The sequence below is a fragment of the Hypanus sabinus genome, chromosome 24 (genome assembly GCF_030144855.1).
Source record: "Hypanus sabinus isolate sHypSab1 chromosome 24, sHypSab1.hap1, whole genome shotgun sequence".
NCBI lineage: Eukaryota > Metazoa > Chordata > Chondrichthyes > Myliobatiformes > Dasyatidae > Hypanus > Hypanus sabinus.
In genome coordinates, this window is record NC_082729.1 from 351,425 (window position 1) to 377,707 (window position 26,283).

The window sequence follows — 26,283 nt, forward strand, 5'->3', positions numbered from 1 at the left end:
GAATCAGGTTTATTATCACCGGCATGTGACATGAAACTTCTATAGTTGTACTGTGGAGAGCATTCTGACAGACTGTATCACTGTCTGGTATGGAGGGGCTACTGCATATGACTGAAAGAAGCTGCAGAAGGTTGTAAATCTAGTCAGCTCCATCTTAGGCACTAGCCTACAAAGTATCCAGGACATCTTTAGGGAGCGATGTCTCAGAAAGGCAGTGTCCATTGTTAAAGACCTCCAGCACCCATGGTATGCTCTTTTCTCACTGTTACCATCTGGTAGGAGGTACAGAAGCCTGAAGGCACACACTCAGCAATTCAGGAACAGCTTTTTCCCCTTGCCATCTGTTTCCTAAATGGACTTTGAAGCTTTGGACACTACCTCACTTTTTAAAATATACAATATTTCTGTTTTTGCAGAAAACATGTATATTCTATTCAATACACATAATTGATTTACTTGTTTATTATTATGTTTTTTTATTATTTTTCTCTCTCTGCTAGATTATGTATTGCATTAAACTACTGCTGCTAAGTTAACAAATTTCACGTCACATGCCAGTGATCATAAACCTGATTCTGAATTCTGATTAATTTAGCAGTGGCAGTACAATGCTAAACATAATATAGAAGTAAAAAATGTGTATATGGATTTTAGTAAGGTGTTTGACAAAGTCATCTGGAAAGTCATGAGAAGTGGGATCCACGGAGACCTGGCTGTGTGGATTCAGAACTGGCTTGCTGATAGAAGGTAGAATATAGTAGTAGATGGAGAGTATTCTGTCTGGAAGGTTGGTGACTAGTGGCTTTCTGTAGGGATCTGTTCTGGGAGCCCTGCTCTTTGTGGTTTTTAGTAATGAGTAGGATGACGAGTTTGAGGGGTGTGTTGGTATGTTTGCTGATGTCACGAAGGTTGGTGGTGCTGTAGATGGTGGTTGTTGGTTACAATGGGATACAGACAGGATGTAGAGTTGGGCAGACAAGTCATCGATGGAGTTCAATTGGAAAAGTGTGAGTTGATTCATTTTTGGAGGATTAAACTTTAAGACTAAGTGCAAGGTGAATGGCTGGATTCCCAGCAGTGTGGAAGAACAGAGGGATCTTAGGGTAGTGTGCACATCTCTCACAGTTGCTGAGCAGATTAATAGGGTAGTTAAGAAGGTGTTTTGTGTGCGTTGGACTTCATCAGTCGGAGATTGCAGCTGTATAAAACTCTGGTTAGATTACATTTGGAATATTGTGTTCTGTTCTGGTTGCCTCATTATAGGAAACTTTAGAGAGGGTGCAGAGGAGATTTACCTGGACACTGCCTGGATTAGGATTAGAAAGCATGTCATGAAGAAAGGTTAAGTTCATTAAGTTGGGACTTTTCTCATTTAAGTGACAGAATGACAGATGACTTGATAGAGGTCTGGAAGATTAGAAGAAGCATAGACAGAGTGGATATATCTCCTTTTTCCCAGGAAGGCAGTGGCCACACCAGAGAACACGTGCTTAAGGTAAGTGAAAATTAATGGGAAATGTCAGAAGAAGGTCTGTTACACAGAGAGTAGTAGGTGTCTGGAATACACTGGCAGTGGTGAAGGAAGAGGTAGATACTTTAGGGATATTTAAGAGATTTAAATTTAAGAGACACTTAGATAGGCACATGGATGTAGGAAAATGGATTATAATAGGCCATGTAGGAGGGAAAGGTTAGGTTGATTTCAGAGTAATTTTAAAGGTTCAGCACAACATTGTGGTTTGCTGGGGCTGTGTTGTAGTCTGCTTTAAAAAAGCTTCAGCTGTACATGGACAAGCAGAGTGAGTGGGCTGCAATATGACAGAAAAAGGAAAATGCAGAAAAATGTAAGATACTGTTTGGATTGCAAGACATCAGTTATAGGTAGGGACTGGATAGGCTGGATTGTTTTACATGGAGTGAAGGATCTGAGAGGTTACCTGGTAGAGATAGATAAAATTGTAAGAGAAAGAGGTTAGAAAATCAGAATGCTTTCACTGCCAGAAGTGATGGAATCATGTACAATGAAGTGGACATTTAGACGGGTAGTTAAATAGGCACAGCATTGAAGGATGCTCCGTAAAGCAGGGAAATGTGACTGGTGTAGATGGTTAGCATGAACATGGGTGGGCTGAAGAGCCATTCTGTTCTGTGTTTACCACCTCAGCAGAAAACGTTTTTAAAAAAAAATTGGATAGCATTGGCATTCAAAAGGATCAGAGTTTCCTTGTATGTCAGTCACTGAAAACTGAGGAGCTGGTAGAACATGAAATTATGATGTTATGTTTGATGCGCTAATTAATCCAGAACCTATATCAACCTCTGTTTTGAATTCAGTATACCCAATTCTTGGCCTTCACAGCTGTCTGTGCAATGAATTCCACAGATTCACCACCCTTTGGCTAAAGAAATTCTTTTTCATCTCTGTCCTAAATGGATGTTCCTCTATTCTGAGTGTGTGTCCTCTAGTCCAAGACTTGTCCACTGGAGGAAACATTCTTCCCATGACAACTCTATCCAGACTTTTCAATAATTGATAAGTATTGATGAGATCATCCCTCATTCTTCTAAACTCCAGCGAGTACAGGCTCAGAGCCATCAAACACTCCTTATATGTTAACTCCATTCTTTCAGGCTTTCAATACCCGTAGCCGGTCCAAATTCTAATTTCCCCTGATTCTCCCAGCTACTTTCTGGACAACTTCCTTCCGGAGTAAACTCAACCCCGCGGGCTGAAACAACCTCATCTGCCAACTGGACTGGTCAAAGAACACTGAGGCTGTCTATAAGGGTCAGAGCCGTTTCTATTTCCTAAGGAGACTGAGGTCCTTTAACATCTGCCGGACGATGCAGAGGATGTTCTGCAAGGCTGTGGTGGCCAGTGCTATCATGTTTGCTGTTGTGTGCTGGGGCAGCAGGCTGAGGGTAGCAGGCACCTACAGAATCAACAAACTCATTCGTAAGGCCAGTGATGTTGTGGGGGTGTAACTGGACTCTCTGACGGTGGTGTCTGAAAAGAGTATGCTGTCCAAGTTGCATGCCATCTTGGACAATGACTCCCATTCACTCCATAATGTACTGCTTAGGCACAGGAGTACGCTCAGCCAGAGACTCATTCCACCGAGATGCAACACTGAGCATCATAGGAAGTCATTCCTACCTGTGGCCATCAAACTTTACAACTCCTCCCTCAGAGTGTCAGACACCCTGAGCCAATAGGCTGGCCCTGGACTTATTTCCACTTGGCATGATTAACTTATTATTATTTAATTATTTATGGTTTTATATTGCTATATTTCTTCACTATTCTTGGTTGGTGCAACTGTAGCGAAACCCAATTTCCCTCGGGATCAATAAAGTATGTCTCTCTGTCTGTGTACTGCTCACAGTACTCGAAGTGTGTTCTGACCAGTGCCTTATAAAGCCTCAGCATCACATCCTCACTCTTATATTCTAGTTGTCTTGAAATGAATGCCAACATTGCACTTGCCTTCCTTACCACCAACTCAGCCTGCAAGTTAACCTTTAGGAAATCCTGCATGAAGACTCCCAGGTCCCCTTGGACCTCTGAGTTTTAAATTTTCTCCCTGTTCAGAGAATAGTCTCTGCCCTTACTCATTCTACCAAAGTGCATGACCATATAGTTCCGTCCACTATATTTTATCTTCCACTTCCTTGCCCATTCTCCTAATCTATCTCACTCCTCCTGCAGACTCTTTGCTTCCTTAACACTACCTGCCCCTTCGCCTATTTTTGTATAATTTGCAAACTTGGCCACAAAGCTAACAATTCCATCATCGAAGTCATTGACATATTACGCAAAAAGAAGCGGTCCCAACACCAATCTCTGCGGCACACCTCTCGACACTGGCAGCCAACTAGAAAAGGCCTCCTTTATTCCCACTCTGCCTCCTGCTAGTCAGTCAATCTTCTGTCCTTACAGGCTTTCTCACCTTTTGGCATCAGTTATCCATCTCCCTTTCAAGTTCTGTTGCACTCTCTATCTGTTCTGTACTCCCGAGGACTCTGGTTTGAGTTTCCTTACATTTTTTAGGCTTTTGCAGCCATGTTGATAAGTGCTGAATTGGATGGTCTGTCTCGGCGTCCTTCTGAGATTCTCTCCATCACAGAAGTAAGACTTCTGTTGAATTGGATTCACTCCATGTCACAGTAGGAAATAGATGAGAGCACTGGAAATGCTGTGGATCATTTTGCTTTCCATCATCAGCAAAGCGATGGAAGGTGTCCTTAAAAATGTTGACAAGTAATCCAGAGAACCAAGGCCACATCTCACTGCAATAAGAAACTACCAAGCTGCTATAAAAAAAAACACAAAATCTGTTTACTTCACTAATGTCCAGGGGAGAAAATCTGTTATCCTTGCACCATGTGGCCTGCATGTGGTTGACTTTTAAATTTTATGGACTTTTAAATCTAACAAGTAATTCAAGTAAATCCCTTATTTAAATGGAGAAGAAATAATACTGGAGTAGTCACCTGGCATCAGTGTGGACATGGTGACTTTATTCCCAATTTAGGGACCTTGCAAAGATATGGGGGCAAGTGTCTGTGTTACGAACCCCGTAACTGGGTGTCTTACCAGCAAAGATAGGAGTAGCTGTTGAAGTCTGATGATAATATTTTTAACAGTATTTATTAGTAAAAATACACAAAAATAATAACAATGCAAATATACAGATAACATACATCATGTTACGAATGAGGAGCAAATCTGATGGGCAGATGGGTACAGAATCGCCAATGCCCACCCCCCCCCCCTTGAGAATCGCAAGATCGCTATTATTTCAGGTCTGATACCCAGGAAATGAGAGAGATACACATCATGTCAGTAATGAGAGAGAGACGCAGGATAACAGAAAAGGCAGTTGTTATTGACAATGCAGAAAAAGTGGAATGTCTCCTTCTAACAAAAGCGGAACGGAACCACAGATTACTGCTATTGTCTCTTGGAGAAGGAATTGTGTATTGAGTACTGTACTATTTATTGAAACCCCTCAGGGGGCAGCCAGAGTGGTCTGGTTGAGGGATTGTATCATCCCAACCTGATTGACACCTGAGACCCTGTGAGTGAGGATAAAAGTAGGGTCTGGGGAACACCCCTCAGATGCACCAGGAGAGACGCTACGAGACTGGTGGGGGCTTGTGTGTGTGTCCACCCTTGCCTGGGTGACAAGTCCTCCACGGAACGGTCTAGCTAAAGGACGGATACGGATCAAGATCGTAACAAGGAAAGTCGGCAAGTTTTTCTCCCTCTCTCTCTCTCCAACAATTGCCACATGGTGATCAGCAACGACTGCAGCCTGTATGAACTGAACTGAACTTTATATTTCCATCAGACAATTCATTATCCCCTAGACAATGATAGAGCTCATTTCTTATTGATGATTTTTTTGATGATTATTTTTGTGTATTTTTACTAATAAATACTGTTAAAAATAATATCATCAGACTTCAACGGCTACTCCCATCTTTTCTGGTAAGACACCCAGTTACGGGGTTCGTAACAACTTGGGGCCTCATCTCGAGATTTGATACCAAATTGGAGGGCCAGTGAATCGAGCTTTTAAGTCCAGACTTGGATCTGGTTGCGCGGGTAGCCAGACGGGAAACCAGCAAAGATGGACGTAGACGAATTTGCACAAAACCCGACTTTGAAGGCGCTGGAGGAAGCCACAAAGATGGACTTGGTAAATATTGCGAAAGCACTAAATCTCGCAGAGATGAGGTCGTCAATGAAAAAGTGGGAGATGCGGAGGGCCATAACTCAGTATTATATTGAGACGAATGTGTTTTCGGCTGAGGTATTGGAAAATATCCCTGAAAAGGTACCAGCTATTGGGACGGCTCAGTTAGAGTTGGAAAAATTACGGTTAGAGCATGAAATTAAGTTAAAACAGCTGGAAGCAGCTGAAAAGGAGAAGGAAAGAGCTGAAAAGCAGAGGGAGTATGAGGAGAAGGAGAAGCAGAGGCAGCATGAGCTGGACATGGAGAAGTTAAGGCAAGAGCAAAGAGCTCAAGGGCCAGACCGAGAGGAGAGGTTTAATGTTAGTAGGGAGTTTAAGTTATTACCTCCGTTCGAGGAGATGGATGTTGATAGTTATTTCTTGCATTTTGAAAAGGTGGCAGTGAATCAGAAGTGGCCCAGAGATCAGTGGGTGGCGTTGTTACAAAGTGTGTTAAAAGGGAAGGCGCATCAGGCATATGCGGCGTTGTCTGTGGAGGAGGAGGAGTATGAGAATTACAAGGAAGTTAAACAGGCCATTCTTCGGGCCTATGAATTGGTACCTGAGACCTATAGACAAAAGTTCAGAGACTTAAAGAACATGTGGAATCAGACGTATGCAGAGTTTGTCTATGAGAAGGGTGTGCTCTTGAATCGTTGGTGTGCGACAGAAAGGGTGGAAGAGGATTTTCGGCGTTTCAAGGAGTTAATTCTGATTGAGGAATTTAAAGGTTGTGTTTCGGATGATATCTGGTTGTATTTGAACGAGAAGCCGAATAAGTCCATATCCGAATTTGCCAGGTTCGCAGATGAATATGCCCTAACCCACAAGACAAAGTTTTCCTCTACTAAGAGTTACCAGAATGACCGTAGGAACGGTAGAGAAAGATTGCCGACTGAGGCAGAAATTTAGCCGGGAGCTAATGGTAAAAGTAAGGAGGAAGAAAGGCAAGATGGCAGGAGGGTTCCTGGCTTGACCTGTTTTAATTGTGGAAAGGTGGGTCAAATTGCATCTAAGTGCTTTGCTCCGAGGAAGGAGACAGGAAAAGGGAAAGCAGCAGTCCCTACAGGATGTATTGTGTCGATCAGCAAATCGACGAGAAAGCCCCAGATGGATAGAATATGAGAGGGGCGTGAGAAATTTATTTCAGAAGGGACCGTGTCTGTGAAAGAGGGAGAAGCACCAGTTCCATTGCGGATCTGGAGAGATACTAGAGCTGAGCAGTCATTGATTCTCAGTAGTACTAGATTTTGGTCCTGAGACTGGAAAGGTAGCTTTGAGAGGTATTGGAAAAGGGACAGAAGCTGTACCTTTGCATAGGATCATTATAAATTGTGATCTGGTATCTGGACCAGGTGAAATAGGGGTGCGATCAGAATTCCCGAGAGAAGGTGTGGACGTCCTTCTGGGTAATGATTTAGCAGGTGGTGAGGTATGGTCAGCAATTAAGCTGATGAGCAAGCCTGTAAGTGTTGAGGACCCGCCCTTAGGTTCCAAGATCTATCCCGCATGCGCGACCACTCGCAGCATGTCGAGAAAGGCAGCTGAGAAAGAGACCAGTTTAAATGAGTCCTTTGTGGATTTGGCTGAGGCGTTTTTACAGACCCTGTACCAAGAGGGGTTAGGGGATGGTAAAACGGAGAGTAGGGAGGTGAAAGAGAGTAAAGGAGAGGAGGTAGACCTACCCTTAGCCAGGAGGAGATTTATAGAGGCACGGAGTAAAAATGAGAAACAGATAAGGCTGTTAAAAGGTCCAGGGTTGGACGTGGATGATCTCTCTGGCTTGACAGAACTGTTTGAAGAAGTTGAAAATTTTAAATGTGTTCCCGATAATGAAATAAGGGCAGTCCTAGATGAAAAGGATGCCATTACCTTGAAGGAGTCTGCTGGGTTGGCAGATGAGGTTGTTTCAGCCCACAGGGTTGAGTTTACTCCGGAAGGGAGTTGCCCGGAGAGTAACTGGGAGGATCAGGGGAACTTAGAATTTGAAAAGGGGACTGGTATTGAAAGCCTGGAAGAGGCAGATGTCCCATTTGAGTGTGTTCAAGATGTGGATGCACATGGTACTGAACCTAGTAATGAAACTCAGGAAAAGTCTGAGGTATCTGATTCAGTTAAAAAGGAGTGCAGTCCTTTTGGGTCAGATGGACTTGGTTCAGTGAAGAAAGGGTTAACCTTGGTACTAGTGGGAAGTGAGAATTCCCAGTTGTTTATGTTTGAAGGTGTGTTAAAAGTTAGTGAGGAGATAAAAGGTGGTGATGTGGATATTATTATTGAAGGAGAAGCGAAAAGTGTAGTTCCTAAATTGAATGAAGAAAATTTAAAGTCTGGATTGGTGTCAGAAGCAGTAACCAGGCTGAAGGAACAATGGCTTGTTAACAAGGTGCCTGCGAATCAATTACAGTTTGATTTGGAATGTAAAGGTGCCCCACTCGCTAATGTTATTCAAGGGCATGCTGTGAAGAGGCAGAATTTGAAATGTTTGGACAAAGAGGGATCGCTTGCAGATATTAAACTGAAAACTAATAGAATGAAGGGTCCTGAAGATAAAACTAACGACTTGCTTAAAAAAAGGAATTGTGTGGAAGTTCAGATGATGGGCTAAGTTTGGAAAACATTGTTGATAAAATTAACTCCTATGAAAGGAGTATGCAAAAGCCTATTCCACACTGGTAAGCAAGCTAACCACGTGAGAGTTAACTGGAAATGGGGCAAAGGTTGACGAAATGCCACTGTAAATCACAGGATCTGTTTTTAAGGGATTTCGACAAAGCATGTAAATAATAAAGACAACACCATGGAAGATTGCCTGTTAAGTTTGAAAGTAAAATAAAGATTAGTATTTGCATAAACTTTTGTAATATACTCGTAAGCTAAGATCACAGCTCTAGTTTTGTTTTGCTGAAGAAGAGGAATAAAAAATGGGTGGTTATTGAATTGGGGTCTGATGCTACAGGAATTTATTAAGGTACAAGATATTAAGATATTAAAGGAAGTGACAATGTAATCGCTAAATGTTCAGATGCTAAATTGAATGTATAACTGTATTACTCTGTAGTGGAAATAAAACTCTCTTGTATTGTGTTAGATTCTGAAATTCTGTAAGACTCTGTGGTAGTTAATTTTTCCCCGTGGTAAAAATCCTTAGAAGGATGGGGGTGTTACGAATGAGGAGCAAATGTGATGGGCAGAAGGGTACAGAATCGCCAGTGCCCGCCCCCCCCACCCTTTGAGAATCGCAAGATCGCTATTATTTCTGGTCTGATACCCAGGAAATGAGAGAGATACACATCATGTCAGTAATGAGAGAGAGAGAGAGAGAGAGAGAGACACACACAGGATAACAGAAAAGGCAGTTGTTATTGACAACGCAGGAATACACAAAAAGTGGAATGTCTCCTTCTCACAAAAGCGGAACGGAACTACTGATTACTGCTATTGTCTCTTGGAGAAGGAATTGTGTATTGAGTACTGTACTACTCATTGAAACCCCTCAGGGGGCAGCCAGAGTGGTCTGGTTGAGGGATTATATCATCCCAACCTGATTGACACCTGAAACCCTGTGAGTGAGGATAGAAGTAGGGTCTGGGGAACATCCCTCAGACGCACCAGGACAGACGCTACGAGACCAGTGGGGGCATGTGTGTGTGTCCACCCTTGCCTGGGTGACGAGTCCTCCACGGAACGGTCTAGCTAATGGACGGATACGGATTAAGATCGTAACAAGGAAAGTCGGCAAGTTTTTTTCTCTCTCTCTCTCCAACAATTGCCACATGGTGATCAGCAACGACTGCAGCCTGTATGAACTGAACTGAACTTTATATTTCCATCAGACAATTCATTATCCCCTAGACAACGATAGAGCTCATTTCTTATTGATGATTTTTATACCCGCACTTTTAGGTTTAGTATTGATGACGTATATTATCTGTATATTTGCATTGATATTATTTTTGTGTATTTTTACTAATAAATACTGTTAAAAATAGTATCATCAGACTTCAATGGCTACTCCTACCTTTGCTGGTAAGACACCTAATTACGGGGTTCGTAACAGTCATCAATACGAAACCTAAAAGTGCGGGTATAATGATAATCAATAAGAAATAAGCTCTATCGTTGTCTAGGGGATAATGAATTGTCTGATGGAAATATAAAGTTCAGTTCAGTTCATACAGGCAGCAGTCGTTGTTGCTCGCGGTGTTGCAATTGTTGGAGAGAGAGAAAAAGCAGTAACAGCTATTAACTTGCCGACTTTCCTTTTACGATCTGGATCCTTTGATTCGTTGTTGTTATGGCCATTCACGTAGGACCCCTTTAGCTAGACCGTTCTGTGGTGGACTTGTCACCCAGGCAAGGGTGGACACACACACAAGCCCCCACCAGTCTCGTAGCGTTTCTCCTGGTGCGTCTGAAGGGTGTTCCCCAGACCCTACTTTTATTCTCACTCACGCGGTCTCAGGTGTCAATCAGGTTGGGATGATGCAATCCCTCAACCAGACCACTCTGGCTGCCCCCTGAGGGGTTTCAATGAATAGTACAGTACTCAATACACAATTCCTCCTTAATGAGACAATAGCAGTAATCTCTCTCTTTGTCAATAGGAGACATTCCACCTTGTGTATTCTGGCGTTGTCTCTCTCTCTCATTTCCTGACATGCTGTGTATCTCTCATTTCCTGGGTATCATACCCGAAATAATAGCGATCTTGCGATTCTCAGAAGGGGGGGGGGTGGGCATTGGTGATTCTGTACCCTTCTGCCCATCAGAGTTGCACCTCATTCGTAACATCTGAAACAGAAAAGCTGTCCTACAGAGAATTGAACAACAGCTTGACATAGTCTTATTAATTGAATTATATAAATAGTACGTTAGACCCCTCCATTAGGAGAAAATCAGAATCAGGTTTAATATCACTATCATATGTCGTGAAACTTGTTAACTTAGCAGCAGCAGTACAATGTAATAAATGATAAATCTTTTAAAAAAACCTGAATTTCAGTAATTACATATTTATATTAAATAGTTAAAATAAGTAGTACAAAACAGAAATTTTAAAAAAAAGTAGTGAGAGTGTTCATGGGTTCAGTGTCTATTTAGATATTGGATAGCAGAGTGTGAGAAGCTGTTCCTAAATCGCTGAGTGTGTGCCTTCAGGCTTCTGTAGCTCCTTCCTTCTGGTAACAATGAAAAGAGGGCCTGTGCTGGGTGGTGGGGGTTCTTGATGAATGACACCTTTCTGAGACGCTTGAGCTGTCTTGGATACTATGGAGACTAGAACCCATGATGGAACTGATGAATTTTACAACTCTCTACAGCTTCCTTCAATCCAGTGCAGTACCCTCCACCTGCTAGCCCCCCACTCACCCTACCATCCAGTGATGTAGCCAGTCAGAATGTTCTCCATGGTACATCTGTAGAAGTTTTCAAGTATTTTAGGTGATAAACCAAATCTCTTCAAACTCCTAATGAAATATAGCTGCTGTCTTGCCTTCTTTATAGCTGCATCGATATGTTCAAACCAGGTTTGATTTTTAATGAGATATTGAGAGATTGCTGCCTCGTCTGACAGTTTCAGGAGTCCACAATCTGTTCTTTGGTCTTACTAATATTGAGTGCAAGTTTGTTGCTGCTACACATCTTTTTTAGCTGGCATATCTCGCTCCTTTATGCCCTCTCGTCTCCTTCTGAAACTCTGCCAACAGTGGTTGTATCATCAGCAAATTTATAGATGCCATTGGAGCTGTGCCTAACTACACAGTCATGGGTATAGAGAGAGTAGAGCCATGAACTAAGCAGACATCCCTGAAGTTGAGCCATTGTTAATCCTCAGTGAGGAGGAGACATTATTACCAATCTGCACAGATTGTGGTTTTCCGGTTAGGAAGCCAAGGATCCAGTTGCAGAGGGAGGTACAGAGGCCTAGGTTCTGTAGCATTTTGATCAGGACTGTAGGAGTGACATTAGCAGTTGTCAGCATCTTCTAAAGAAGTTTCATGGCATCAGGAAAATCACTACTTGCTCTGCTTCCCCAGGTGTTGAACCCAACTTGGAAGAAACTGTGAAAACAGAGACACCAGATGCACTCTGGATTGGGCCTCAGCTAGCCAGAGAACATGATCCTATTTTGGCCGACCTCTCTGTATAGCTGATACTCTCTCGTCCAAGCAAAGTCCTGATGAATTCATTCTGCATCCTTCATGTAATGGAATGACCAGAACTATGTTCAATTCTATTGTCAGCAAATGAAGCACCTCATATGTGCAGGCAACTGAACTAGATGACATTTGGGCATGGATTGAAAAGTGGCAAGTTGTGATTTTACCACAAAACTGGTAGGTGATGATTGCAGCACTGATGCAGTTGTCAATTGGTGCATGAGTTGTGAAGTATTACCGGGGAAGACTTGGAACGTGGATTGTTCTATATAGCCTACAAAACGGTAGACGTAGCTGGGCCCATATGAGTGCTCATGGCTACCCCTCAAGCCTGGAGAAATTGGGAGGAGCTGAAAGAAAAGTTGTTGAAGGTGAGGATCAGTTCTGCCAGGACAGAGAAGGGTGGTGGTGGAGGGGAGCTGGTTGGTTATTGAGAAAGAATTTTCCCAATATATTTTTTCCTCTAACTGGACTCTCTACTGACTGTTTCAAGAACCCCTTGTGGATGTACTGCAGAAATCCCAGCCCATTTAAGCCTTTTGCATTAGCCACAGAAAGATTGTTTGCTAGAGTTGAAACACTGAATTTGTTGATTGATAACAGTAAAGCACTGAAGATATTGTCATTATAGTTTTGTTAACGGCAAAAAACTGCAGATATTGTATTATATATCTGTGATTATACTTATTAATAACCAAAAACTGCAGATATTGTATTATATAACTGTCATATTTATTGACAAAAATTTGCAGATATTACATTAAATGCTTAAAGGAAAATGAATAATCATCATTCAAGCATCATGCTTCATGAACAATTTTGTCTAGATTTTCTGTAGTTGTATATGTTGTTTGGTACTGGGCCAGACCTGCTTGGTTAAGAGTATATAATTTGCTTTCTGTAAAGTTGTTCTGACTTGCTATTTTGTTATAAAACAAATTATACAACTTGAATATTAAAAATTTTATTTCCATTTTAGGAGGGGATGATCACAAGGGAAATGGTACAGATGCTTTTCTCTGATGATATTGAACAGCAGCTAGTGACCACTCAAAAGTTTCGTAAATTGCTTTCCAAAGGTAAGAGTGTTTCAAATGCTTTTCTATTTCAGATGGATGATATTATAATTGGTAACCAAATAAGTTTTTGGTGGACAGCACATATAAAAAAAATTTCAAAGTTCAAAATAGATATATTATCAAGGTATGTATACTCAGTGGTCCCTATTTACACCTTTACACCTCAGACACGAAAAAATCTGAAGATGCTGGAAATCCAAATAACGCACGCAAAATGTTGGAGGAACTCAGCGGGCCGTATGCTGCCTGGCCTGCTGAGTTCCTCCAGCTTTCTTGTGGGTTACAGCTGTACAACACCTGCTCGCTAATGCAGACATCTAATCAGCCAAATGTGTGGCAGTAACTCAATACATAAAAGCACGCAGGCATTGTCAATAGGTTCATTTATTTTTCAGACCAAACATCAAAACGTGGAAGAAATGTGATTAAGTGATTTTGAACATGGAATGAATGCTGATGCCAGACAACATGGTTTGAGTATCTCAGAAACTGTTGATCTCCTTGGATTTTTATGTCCAACAGTCTCTAGAGTTTTATAGAGAATGGTGTGGAAAAGCAAAAAGATCTAGTAGGTGGCAGATCTGTGGGGGAAAAAACACTTGACATAGAACATAGAGCAATACAGCACTGGAAAAGCCCCTCTGGCCCACAATGTTGTACCAAACTAGCTAAAAATTAAATCAAGCAGTGGTAAGCTTCCCTGCTGGGATATTGGTTCCCTTCCATGTCAGGAGTAACCCGTCCCTCTTGTACAGGTCACCTCTTTCCCCAGAAAAGGTTTCAATGATCCAAGAACTTAGAACCCTGTCCCCTGCAATCTCCACAGCCACTCATTCAGCAGTGCTATCACCCCGTTCCTTCCTGCATTAGCTGATGGCACCAGAAAAAATCTGGAGGTTACTAGCTTGGAGGTCCTTCTCTTCAGTTTCTTTCTGAACTTTATATACTCATGGTGTAGGACCTCTTCCCCTTTACTGCTTATGTAATTGGTGCTAATACCTCTGCTGCACATGGTCAAGATCCCTCCATTCTCTGTATATTCACGTGCCTGTCTAGGAACCTCTTAAAGCGGTGAACAGAGAGATGAAGAGGACTGCATTGTTGATAGGGGATTCCATAGTTACAGGAACAGAGACAAGATTCTGTGGGCGCAGTAGAGACACCTGGATGGTATATTACCTCCCTTTAATGAGGGATGTCTCAGATTGGGTCCATGGCATTCCCAAGGATTTGTTGATGTAGAAAATTGGAGGATCACCTGTTCTCAATTAATTCATAAGAATAAATAACCCCTCTCTTTGTAAGGTTCGACAGTATAGTAGATTTTTAACAAACCAAACCAAAATAAAGACAAAAGAGTATTCAAGATAAGTCAAGGAAATGATAATAGAGAAGCACAAATCTGGGAAAGAGCACAAGACCATCTCAAAGTCTCTGAACATTCCTCAGAGCTCAGTAAAATCCATCATGAAAAAGTGGAAAAAATATGAAGCACAGCCCCATTGCCTAGGTCAGGCCTCCCCTCTAAAGTTAGTCGCTGGAGAAGAATGCATTGTAAGAGTAGCTACTGTGATGCCAACAGCCACTCTGAGAAGCCAGTGGCAGCAGCTGGAAGAGAAGTTCATGGCTCCATAATTTCTTAAGGCCTTGTACAAAAAGGGTATTTATGGAAGAGTGGCAAATAAAAAGCCCTGTCTGGAAAAAAAAAGCATGTCCTTGCCTGGAATGACTTTGCAAAGCATCACTTAGAAGATGTTGTAAAAATGTGGAAGGAAGTCTTATGGTTGGATGAGACTAAACTGGAACTTTTTGGCTTCAACACTAAGAGTTATGTGTGACATAAATCTAATACTGCCTATCACCCAGGAGCACCATCCCTACTGTAAAGTATGGTGGAGATACAGAGGCAGGGACTAGAAATCTGGTCAGGATTGATGGGAAGATGTATGCTGCTAGATTCAGAGAGATCCTGGATAAAAACATACTATCCTCTGTCAGAAAGCTTAAACTGGGGAGTAAGTTTGTCTTTCATCAGGACACCCACCCAAAGCACACTACTAGAGCAGCCATGGAGTGGCTACAAATGAAGAAAATTGATGTCCTTGAGTGGGCCAGTCAGAATCCTGATCAAATATCTCTGGCAAGACCTCAAGGTTGCTGTCCACTTCTGCTCTCCAACTAACCTGGCACAGCTTGAGCAATTTTGTAAGGAGGAATGGGTAACTCTTGCTCCATCACGTTGTGCAAAGCTAGTAAGTCAAGTCAAGTCACTTTTTATTGTCATTTCGACCATAACTGCTGGTACTGTACATAGTGAAAATGAGGTAACGTTTTTCAGGACCATGGTGTTACATGGCACAGTACAAAAACTAGACTGAACTGCGTAAAAAAAAATGTAGAAAAAATACTACACTAGGCTACGGACCCACCCAGGACTGCATAAAGTGCACAAAACAGTGCAGGCATTACAATAAATAATAAACAAGACAATAGGGCAGTAAGGAGTCAGTCCAGGGACTGGGTATTGAGGGGTCTGATAGCTTGGGGGAAGAAACTGTTACATAGTCTGGTTGTGAAAGCCTGAATGCTTCGGTGCCTTTTCCCAGACGGCAGAAGGGAGAAGCATTTGTATGAGGGGTTGGTGGGGTCCTTCATAATGCCGTTTCCTTTGTGGGTGCAGCGTGTAGTGTAACTGTCCGTGATGGTGGGAAGAGAGACTCCGATGATCTTCTCAGCTGACCTCACTGTCCACTGCAGTGTCTTGCGATCCTAGATGGTGCAATTTCCAAACCAGGCTGTGATGCAGCTGCTCAGGATGCTCTCAATACAACCCCTGTAGAATGTGATGAGGAAGGGGGGTGGGAGATGGACTTTCCTCAGCCTTCGCAGAAAGTAGAGACGCTGCTGGGCTTTCTTTGCTATGGAGCTAGTGTTGAGGGACCAGGTGAGATTCTCCGTCAGGTGAACACCAAGAAATTTGGCGCTCTTAATTATCTCTAGCGAGGAGCCGTCGATGTTCAGCAGGGAGTGGTCACTCCGTGCCCTCCTGAAGTCAACAACCATCCCTTTTGTTCACATTCAGAGACAGATTGTTGGCTCAGCACCAGTCCGTTAGCCGCTGCACCTCCTCTCTGTAAGCTGACTCATTGTTTTTGCTGATGAGACCCACCACGGTCGTGTCATTGATGTACTTGATGATGTGGTTTGAGCTGTGTGTTGCAGCAGTTGTGGGTCAGCAGAGTGAACAGCAGTGGACTGAGCACACAGCCCTGGGGGTAGAGGTATATCCAAAAATATCACTGGCTGTAATAGCTGCAAGAGATGGTTCAACTTAGTACTGAGCAAAGGGGAATGAATACTGCTGACATTTCAGTTTTTGAATTCTTAGTTTTTCATGCTTTACAATTTTCCCTGTTTTCTGGGCTCTACTGTGGAAATAAAAGAAGCATGCAATTCACAAATAAAAATTCTCAGTTAAATTAATCAAAATCCCTGGTTATAATACTCATTCCTAGCATGGCGAAGAAGATATACAGCCTTCATTACCAGAGGCATATAGTATAAGAATAAGGATATCATGATACAGTTGTTGAATTGGGCAGCAAAGTTCTCCTCACCCCTTTACAGAAAGAATGTGGGGAGTTTGGAGAGGATACAGTAGAAGTTGCATGAAACTGGGGATATAAGCTAAAAGGAGAGGCTGGACAAACTTGGATTGTTTTCTGGGAAGCTTCCATAGTTTGTTGTTTTTCCTTCTTTATATTTGTTCATTTAGGAACAGTAGAGATTGCAGGCAGGATAAAGGAATGCGAGGGATGGAGTTTCAAGATGGCGACGTAGACATCTGCCTTTTAGGTGCTCTTCATTTTTTAAGCTATAATCACCCTTTAATCAAATCTTTTCGTACCTAACTACAAGGGTTGATATTTACTATTTATTTCTTTTTTAAAATAATACTTGATTTAATTTTTTCAAACTTAAAATGTCTGTACCTAAGAAATCGTCTAAAGACCCTATATCTCTCGATGCAATCTCCAGTCTTCTGGATACTAAACTGGATACTAAACTTGCAAGTCTGGAAAATAAACTTACTGCGAAAATGTCTGAGCTTGAAGATGTCGTTAGATCATTTGATACCAAGCTTCAATCGCTGGCAGCAGATATTGAACGGCATGAAGAAAAGTTTGCGGCTCTTGACAAGATAATTTGTGAAAAAATACGTACAATTGAAACTTTGGAGGAGAAGGTACGATCGACCGCTAAAATAGTGGAGCAGAATAAGTTTAAAATCACCGATCTTGAAAACCGATCTCGCAGACAGAACTTGCGTATTATTGGATTTCCCGAAAATGTTGAGTCTGGTGACTTAACTGAATATTTCTCTAACTTATTGTGGGAAATTTTTGGCCAGGACGCTTTGCGGGTTAAACCTACTATTGACCGTGCCCACAGAGTTCCGAGATTTTCGGCTGCGAGAGACAAGCCACGAGCTGTGATTGTCCGTCTCCATTATCCTCGGGAGAAAGAGCTTCTAATTCGATTAGCTCGTCAGAAAGGTATGATTTCTCACAAAAACAACAAGTTTCGTATTGTGGAGGACTATTCATTCGAGGTGATGAGGGCGAGAATCGCTTTTAAACCGGTGATGGCAGAGATTCATTTGATTGGACTTAAACAAGCTTTAAGATACCCAGCGAATCTCAGAATTACGTTGAGTGATGACAGTCAGCGCTTCTTTAATACTCCGGAAGAAACGAAGAAATTCATTGAAGAATATCGGTCTTCTAGTACAAGTTGAACTATGTGTTATGTTGAAGAATTTTTGGAGAGAAGACGCCATTCCGCTTTTAGCCTTTAACTTATGAAGCTGCAGTATAGCTTTCTGTAGACCTGGTTTTTTTTTTATTATCATGATTTACAGATGCTCTTTTAATTTTACTATAATGTTTTTTTTTAATTAAGTTTTTTTTTCCTCTGGATTAGATATATACGTTAAGATTTTGTAATAATGATTTATTTTTTAAGATGTCGTTTCTTTTTCCCATAAGACTTTGCTTTCCGTAAGCGTTTATTTGCCTATATTTGAGAATGGGACGGATGTCTTGAATTTTTGGTCCTTTTTTTATATATATTGTAGTGGTTATTGAATCCTTTTTTAATCTTATTTTGATGACCTTTTTTTTAAAAAAAAGATTGGTGAATTTACATTTATATTCTGTAATATGGTCCTTTCAAAATGTCGTTTCTTCTTCCCATAAGTCTCTGTTTTTGAAACGTCATTTTCTTATATTTGAATATGGAATCCTTTTTTAAAGGCATATTACACTACTTTAAATTTCAGTGGTTATCCTTTTTTTTATTAATGATTTTTTGCTTTTTTATATATTTTTTTCATTTTGATTGATACATATTCTTTCTTTTTACAACCCTATATTTATATCTGGGTGTTATATAGTTTCTCTTTTCTTTCTTTTCATGAAGTTGCCATCTTGAAAATGGGGGTAATATTAGTATTAGTTTGTGCACCTGCCGCTTGGCTCTTTTTCGAGGGGTTGGGGGAGGGGGTAGGGATCTTTTTTCACGCTTTTGCATTTTATTTTTTTGCTTTTAGTTTATGGGCCGACTTTAAACTATTAATATTGTTGAGGTGTCATGTTCTCTGGTTGCTCCTGAATCATTTTTCCTTCTTCCTGAATTATGGGTTATGTGTCTTTTTAATCTTTTATGATATACACAACTAATATTGGCATGATGGATAAGTCTATTAACTTTATCTCTTGGAATACTAATGGTTTAAATCATCCGATTAAACGTAAAAAAATATTTAAAGTATTCCATAGACTGCTAATATTAGTTTTGCACAGGAGACCCATATTAGGAGGGAGGATAATCAACGTTTTTTTAGGTTCTGGAAGGGTCAACAATTTCACTCGAATTGTACCGCCAAAATTAGGGGTGTGTCTATTTTTATAGACCCCTCAATTTCGTTTACACATCATGAAATTATTTCTGATCCACAGGGCAGATTTTTGTTGATAACTGGTTCACTTTTTAATCGAAAAGTGGTTCTAGTTAATATTTATGCTCCAAACTTTGACTGCCCTGAATTTTTTAAACGTTTATTTACTTCCCTTCCTAATCTAAATGAATATATGTTGATAATGGGTGGAGATTTCAATTGTTGTCTGAATCCTTTGATGGATAGATCTAAACCTATCCGAATTCTTCCGAATAGATCAGCCTTACTTATTAATTCTTTTATGGTTGATTCGGGAATTACTGAAATATGGCGGTTTTTGAACCCTAAAGATAAAGAATTTTCTTTTTTTTCACATGTATATCACAGTTATTCTAGAATTGATTATTTCCTTATTGATCATCGTTTATTAATGGATGTTACTGATTGTAAATATGATTCTATTACTATTTCGGATCATGCACCTTTGAAGTTATCTATCAAGATTTCGGACTTTTCCAATAATACTAGATCTTGGAGACTTAACGCTACTTTGCTTCAAGACCCAGAATTTATCACCTTCATAAAACAGCAAATTGACTTGTTTTTCTCAACAAACTATACTGAAGAGATTGACAGAGGAATACATTGGGACTCTTTTAAGGCTTTTATCCGTGGACAAATTATCTCATATTCCGTTGGTAAAAGAAAACAAAGATATTTAGATATTGCTTTATTAGTGGATAAAATTAAAGAAATTGATAAGATTTATTCCGTGACTCCTACCAAAGAACTTTATAAGAAGAGAGTTGAGCTTCAAATGGAGCATAGCTTATTATTATCTTCTTCAATTGAGAATCAATTAATTAGGACCAGGGCTCAATTTTATATCCATAGTGATCGAACTGGTAAACTGTTAGCTAATCAATTAAAAGCTATTTCGACTAAGCGACAAATTATTAAAATTCGTAAACAAGACGGTAATCTAACTACTGATCATAAAGAAATCAATAACACTTTTCAAGATTTTTATAAATCTTTATATCAATCAGAATTTGATGGCGATCTGTCCATGACGGATAATTTTTTTAACAATTTGAATATTCCCAAACTGACAGATGAAGATCGTAGCTTGTTCGATGCTTCTATCTCTATGGCCGAAATAGGAGAGGCTATCTCATTAATGAATTCAGGGAAAGCTCCTGGTCCTGATGGTTATATTATAGAATTTTTAAAAACTTTTTCTTCTTCGCTTTCCCCTTGGTTATGTGAAATCTTTAATGATGCATTTGCTAAGAAGAGATTACCTCAATCTTTTTATGAAGCTACTATCTCTCTAATTCTTAAAAAAGATAAGGATCCTACTTTATGTGCATCTTATCGCCCTATATCACTATTAAATGTAGACTCTAAGATTCTTACAAAAATTTTAGCCATTAGGTTAGAAAAGATACTATCACAGATTATTTCAGAAGACCAAACTGGTTTTATTAGGAATCGGTATTCCTTTTTTAATGTTAGAAAATTGATTAATATAATTTATACTTCATCACCCATAATCCCAGAATGTGTTATTTCATTAGATGCTGAAAAAGCTTTTGATAGAGTTGAATGGACATACTTATTTAACGCTTTGAGATATTTTAATTTTAGTCCTAATTTTATATCATGGATCAAACTAATATATTATAAACCTGTTGCTTCTGTTCTTACAAATAATTACAGATCCTCTTTTTTTCAGTTATCTCATGGTACGAGACAAGGTTGTCCCTTAAGTCCTTTATTATTTAATATTGCATTAGAACCTTTAGCCATTGCTATTCGTGAATCTCCTAATATTTTTGGTATTACCTGTAATGAGAAGTTATACAAGTTATCACTTTATGCTGATGACTTGTTGTTATATATTTCTGATCCTGACAGGTCTATTCCCGCTATTTTATCCTTGTTGGCTCAATGTGGTAGTTTTTCTGGTTATAAACTAAACTTGGATGAGAGTGATTTATTCCCTTTAAACGCGCAAACTTTATTGAATGATAGGATACCATTTAAAGTTGTTACTGATAACTTTATCTATTTAGGTATAAAAATTACCAAGAAATACAAAGATTTATTTAGACTGAACTTTTTACCTATGCTCCATCAAATTCAACAACTTACTACAAGATGGTCTCCCCTATCCTTATCATTAGTTGGTCGGATTAATGCTATTAAAATGATGATTTTACCGAAATTTTTATATTTATTTCGAGCTTTACCAATTTTTATTCCTAATTCTTTTTTCGATAACATTGATTCAAAAATTTCCTCATTTGTGTGGCAAAATAAAAACCCCAGGTTAAGTAAAAGGCAATTACAAAAATCTAAAAAAGATGGTGGTTTAGCTTTACCTAACTTTAGATTTTACTATTGGGCGAATAATATTCGTGACCTAATATATTGGAAATTAGATTTGGATTCACCATTGTGCCCACAGTGGGTAAATTTAGAATGCAATAAGGTACAGGGATATTCCCTATTCTCTGTTCTTGGTTCTTCTCTTCCTACTGATTTAGTTAAATTCAATAAACAGATATCTAATCCTGTTGTCAAACATACATTACGAATTTGGTTTCAATTTCGTAAGTTTTTTACTCTGAAAAACTTTGTTCTTGATAGCCCTATCTTAATTTTTTTTTCAAACCTTCTTTGACAGATCAAGCTTTTAGCATATGGAAAAGGAAAGGTATAAAATGTTTTCGTGATCTTTTTTTTTGAAGGTAGTTTGATGTCTTTCGACCAACTTTCCAACAAATTTAAGTTACCTAAATCTAATTTTTTTAGATATTTACAAATCAGAAATTTTTTACATAAAGTTCTACCATCTTTCCCCAATTCAACTTCAATGGATTTCTCAGATTTGATTTTTACCTTAAATCCTTGTCAGAAGGGATTAGTGGCTTTTATTTATAATATGATTATGAAGATACAACCAGAAATATCAGGTAGAATTAAACAAGAATGGGAAAAAGAACTTCAATATAATATATCAACAGAAAAATGGGAAAAAATTTTACAAATGGTTAATTCTTCTTCTATATGTGCTAAACATGCTTTAATACAGTTTAAAATTGTACATAGAGCTCATATGTCTAAAGATAAGCTTGCTCGATTCTATTCTCATATTAACCCTCAATGTGACAGATGTCATTCAGATGTGGCTTCATTGACCCACATGTTTTGGTCATGTCCCACTTTACATAACTATTGGAAGGACATATTTGCTACCATTTCCTCAATTTGGAATATCGATGTACAACCTCATTTTATTACTGCAATTTTTGGTATACCAAATGAGGATGGTAATCAGTTTTCCCCTTCAATTAGACGAATGATTGCTTTTGTAACATTAATGGCCAGAAGGTCTATATTACAAAATTGGAAAGAAGTAAATCCTCCTACCACGTTTCAGTGGTTCTCTCAAACTATTTCTTATCTGAGCTTGGAAAAAATTAGAAGCACTATTTTTGACTTATCAATTAAATTTGAAGAAACTTGGGGACCGTTCATTCGACATTTTCATATGAATTAATTTGACCTCTTCCAGACCTTCTCTCTGCTTATTCTTGTTCAGGTATGGAGTTCCGGAGTTTTTGACACTATCATATACATATAAACTGTTATTATTGTCCATGTTAGTTTAGTTTAGTTTAGTGTTTTTTTTTCAATATATATTTTTTCTTGTATTTTTATTTTTTTTCTTCTTCTGATGATTTTTTTCATATATAATTATTATAGACTTGATTGATTAATATACTATTTTTTTTGTTGTTGATAATTAATAGGATATTGTTATCTTATTATTATTGTAATCTCAAGTCTATTGCACTTATAACCTATTTACTATTATGTTATGTTTTCTTTATATATGAAATTCAATAAAAAGATTGGAAAAAGAAAAAAAAGGAATGCCCTTCTTGCAGGATGTGGGAAGGCAGGGAGACCTCCAGTAACCCTGACAACTATTCCTGAGAGAAGTGTACCTGGTTGCAGCTTGTAACAATTCTCATTAATGAGTTGGAACTGGATGAACTCTAGATAATTCAGGAGGCTGAAGGTATGATAAATAGGACACAGAGTTAGTTACACCCAAGGTGCAGGACACAGGAAGTTGGGTGACAGGAAGAGGAAAGGGGTGAAACAGCCAGTGTATGTAGTCTGTGAGCCAGTAGGGTTGGTTGGTACCATCTAAGGGGAATAATGCTCATAGTGATTTTTGGCAAGGTATACATCTCTAGAGTTAGAAAATATGTGATAGCATTGCACCAGTGGTAACTTTATGTGTGCTTTCATGCATTTTATAATATGACCCTAAAATAAGTATTTCTGAAAAGTGGCCAATATAAAGTACAACATATATATTCAACCTAGTGGTATTTTGTCAACAGTGACACCTCAACATTGAAATTTGTCACAATGATAGCTGAGTTCAAGCACTTTTCATCAAATGTTGTTATAAAATTCTACATTGAAAACTATGTCATTGGTGGCACTCGCAGTACAATGCCCAATTTCAGTAAAGTGAATCATTTCATTTTTAGAAAAACATTTGTCTTGTGTATTTTGGAAAAGCCAATAAAAACCCTAGGACACATATAATCACATGAATTTGTAGAGAATTTATTCAGGAATTCAAGTAAGTAATCACTTTTTGTATATATTCCATATTAACATCAGTGAAGCAGAAAATGTTACCCCACTCCACAAAAGGTAAAAAACCTCATTTGGAGAGATTTCTGGAGTTTTTATCAATGTCATGATATTTTCCATATTGTCGTATCAAATCAAAACAATCTTAAGCTTTTGTCATAGCATTTAGAATTACAGAAAAATAATTCAAATGTGGAGTTCCACATGGCCATGAGTTAGGCCCCATTTGGTTGTAAAATGAATATATTTAATCAAAGACTGCTTTCCATACTTTGTTTTCCATACTTTCATAACCTATTAATAGTCATAATTTTCCAAGTCTTCCACACCTTCCACATCTTCATCTGAACTTTCCACACTCTCTGAGGTGGATGCCTGGTTCTCAAAGTCTGCTAGTCTACACATGTCAGTGCACCTGAGACTATTTGCAACACACATACATTTTGGGAGTGAACATTTTTTTGGACAGTTACGGGCCAGTAGATTCAGGACAGCATCGGGTGCTGGCTGGCCTTCCATCCAGTACACCACCAACTGTTCAGCTTCCTCTTCTCTCTCCATCTTCCATCCTCTGCCAACAGGGCTTGGCACTTGTGTGTCCTTCTCCAAACATCTTCTCCATATACCAGCCTGGTAGTTGCCTCGTTGTGTATGTTTTGTTAAGCAGTTCTTGCATGGTGGAAGTTGATGTCTTTCGATTTCACCTTTTTTGACACGGAAAGGTGTTACCTGTGCTCATTGACCTTGGTGGTTGATGTTTTTAGGGCATACAGAAGACATATAAATGCCTCCAGTTTGTCCATCAGTTATGGGGAGAGGTCCCATTCCTGACCCAACTCTAAGAATGTGTCCTGAGTTTCCCTGTTGCTGGTTGGAAGATTTAGGGAACTTCCAAATTCCTTGCAAAAATGCTTACAGTCACATCCTGTATATACGTGCAACCCGATGAGAACCCTACAAACCTCTATGCCAACAGTGGCAGCAACCTTCCTGGTGTCTACAAGCCTTGTATGGGTTCTAGTGCCACACTTCTGGAACAATGGGGCCTCAATCTTGTCACAAAATGCTAAAGACATGATAAAGACATTTGTGTCTTCTGAGCAGATCACTACAGATTGGTGACCCTCTCTTGTGGCATGGGTAGCATGGAGAAGTAGGCAGCCATCTGCTTCTTGTTGATATTGACAAGCTGGCACCTCCTCACTGTCACAGTCCTTAGCAAGAGGTGACTTGGGAACAGGGGAAGTAGAGTCTGTGTGGATTGAGCTGAGGAACAGTAAGGGTAAAAAGACCCTAATGGGTGTTGTGTACAGGCCCCCAAACAGTAGCGTGGATATTGGGTACAAGTTGATTAGACAGTTAACATTGGCATGTGCTAAAGGTAATGCAGTCGTTATGGGAGATTTCAACATGCAGGTGAACTGGGAGAATCAGGTAGGTGCTGGACCCCAGGATAGGGAGTTTGTGGAGTGTCTAAGGCCGGGGTCGGCAACCTGCGGCTCCCGAGCCATTTGTGGCTCTTTCACCTCTGTGCTGCGGCTCCCTGTGGCTTTGGGAAATAATTGGTCAGTATTTAATTAAAATGTATTTTATGTTAGTTTGTTAGCTTTTGAAATGTAATTATGGTGATCTTGTACATTTCCTGCCACATCCGAAACGGCTCACAATTAGCCGGCATTCCGGCTAAGGGAGATAGCCTACGGGGGTTTGTGAGTACGCGTCTTTTGCAGCATCTGCGTCCATGGGGGCTGGGTTGAGGGAGGCTTAAAAGCAAGGCTGTTTAGTTCGAATAAAGCTATCTTTGACTGCAGTTTACTGACACCGCTACAACGTGTTTTTATCGCTGGCTGTCCAGACGGAAGGTGCTGAAACGCTTTGTCGCGTGTCTGGAAGAAGTGAAAACTTTCCTGGGCAGCAAAGGGCTCACCTTTCCTGAGCTGGAACAGCCAGAGTGGCTGGAAAAGCTACACTTCATGGTAGACATGACAGCGCACCTGAACACGCTGAACACAGCTCTTCAGGGGAAAGGACGTACAGCCCTGCACATGTTGGAGGATGTTTTGGCATTCGAGCGCAAGTTGACAGTGCTTGCCAGAGATTTACAGAAAGGCACTTTGTCTCACTTCCCCAATTTGAGAGAGTTCAAACAAGGTCACGACATGATAATTTCGGAGTATTTACATTCTGCAATCATCGCAATGCAAACATCGTTTGGGAAACGCTTCTGTGAGTTCAGAGAGGAAAAAAACACATTATCCTTCCCGGTCACTCCCTTAAGCATCGATCCTTCCCTACTGAATACGACTGCATTGGCAGGTGTGAGTCAACCTGATCTTGAGATGGAACTGGCCGACATAGCCGACAAAGACATATGGGTGTCCAAGTTTAGACGCTTGACAGCAGACCTTGAAGATGTTGCCCGTCAGAAGGCCGTTCTTGCTCAGAAACACAAATGGAGTGATATTGAAAACCTCACAGATGACAGCTTGCGATCCTGTGTAAAGATGAAGGTGACATCATACAGCCCTGATGTGCAGACGCTGTGCGCTGAGGTCCAGGAGCAGAAATCCCATTAACCAAGTATGATAAATATTTTAATTGCCTATTATTTTACTTATATTCATATTTTTTCATAGTTCAGTGAAATAGTCCTTTCATTT

The 26,283-nt window shown here is 39.9% G+C and overlaps 1 protein-coding gene across 5 annotated transcripts in view; it reads left to right on the forward strand.

Annotated features, from left to right (window-relative positions):
• LOC132380377 (importin subunit alpha-7) overlaps window positions 1-26,283 on the forward strand; it is a 144,123-nt gene that overhangs the window by 32,242 nt on the left and 85,598 nt on the right. For all 5 annotated transcript variants that reach the window (XR_009507749.1, XM_059949107.1, XM_059949110.1 and 2 more), the window contains one exon: window positions 12,879-12,978. Coding sequence is in view for 4 of the 5 variants with exons in the window: in XM_059949107.1 (XP_059805090.1) it covers window positions 12,879-12,978 (100 nt within the window). In the remaining variant the exon portion in view is untranslated. The remainder of the gene's footprint in view (window positions 1-12,878; window positions 12,979-26,283) is intronic.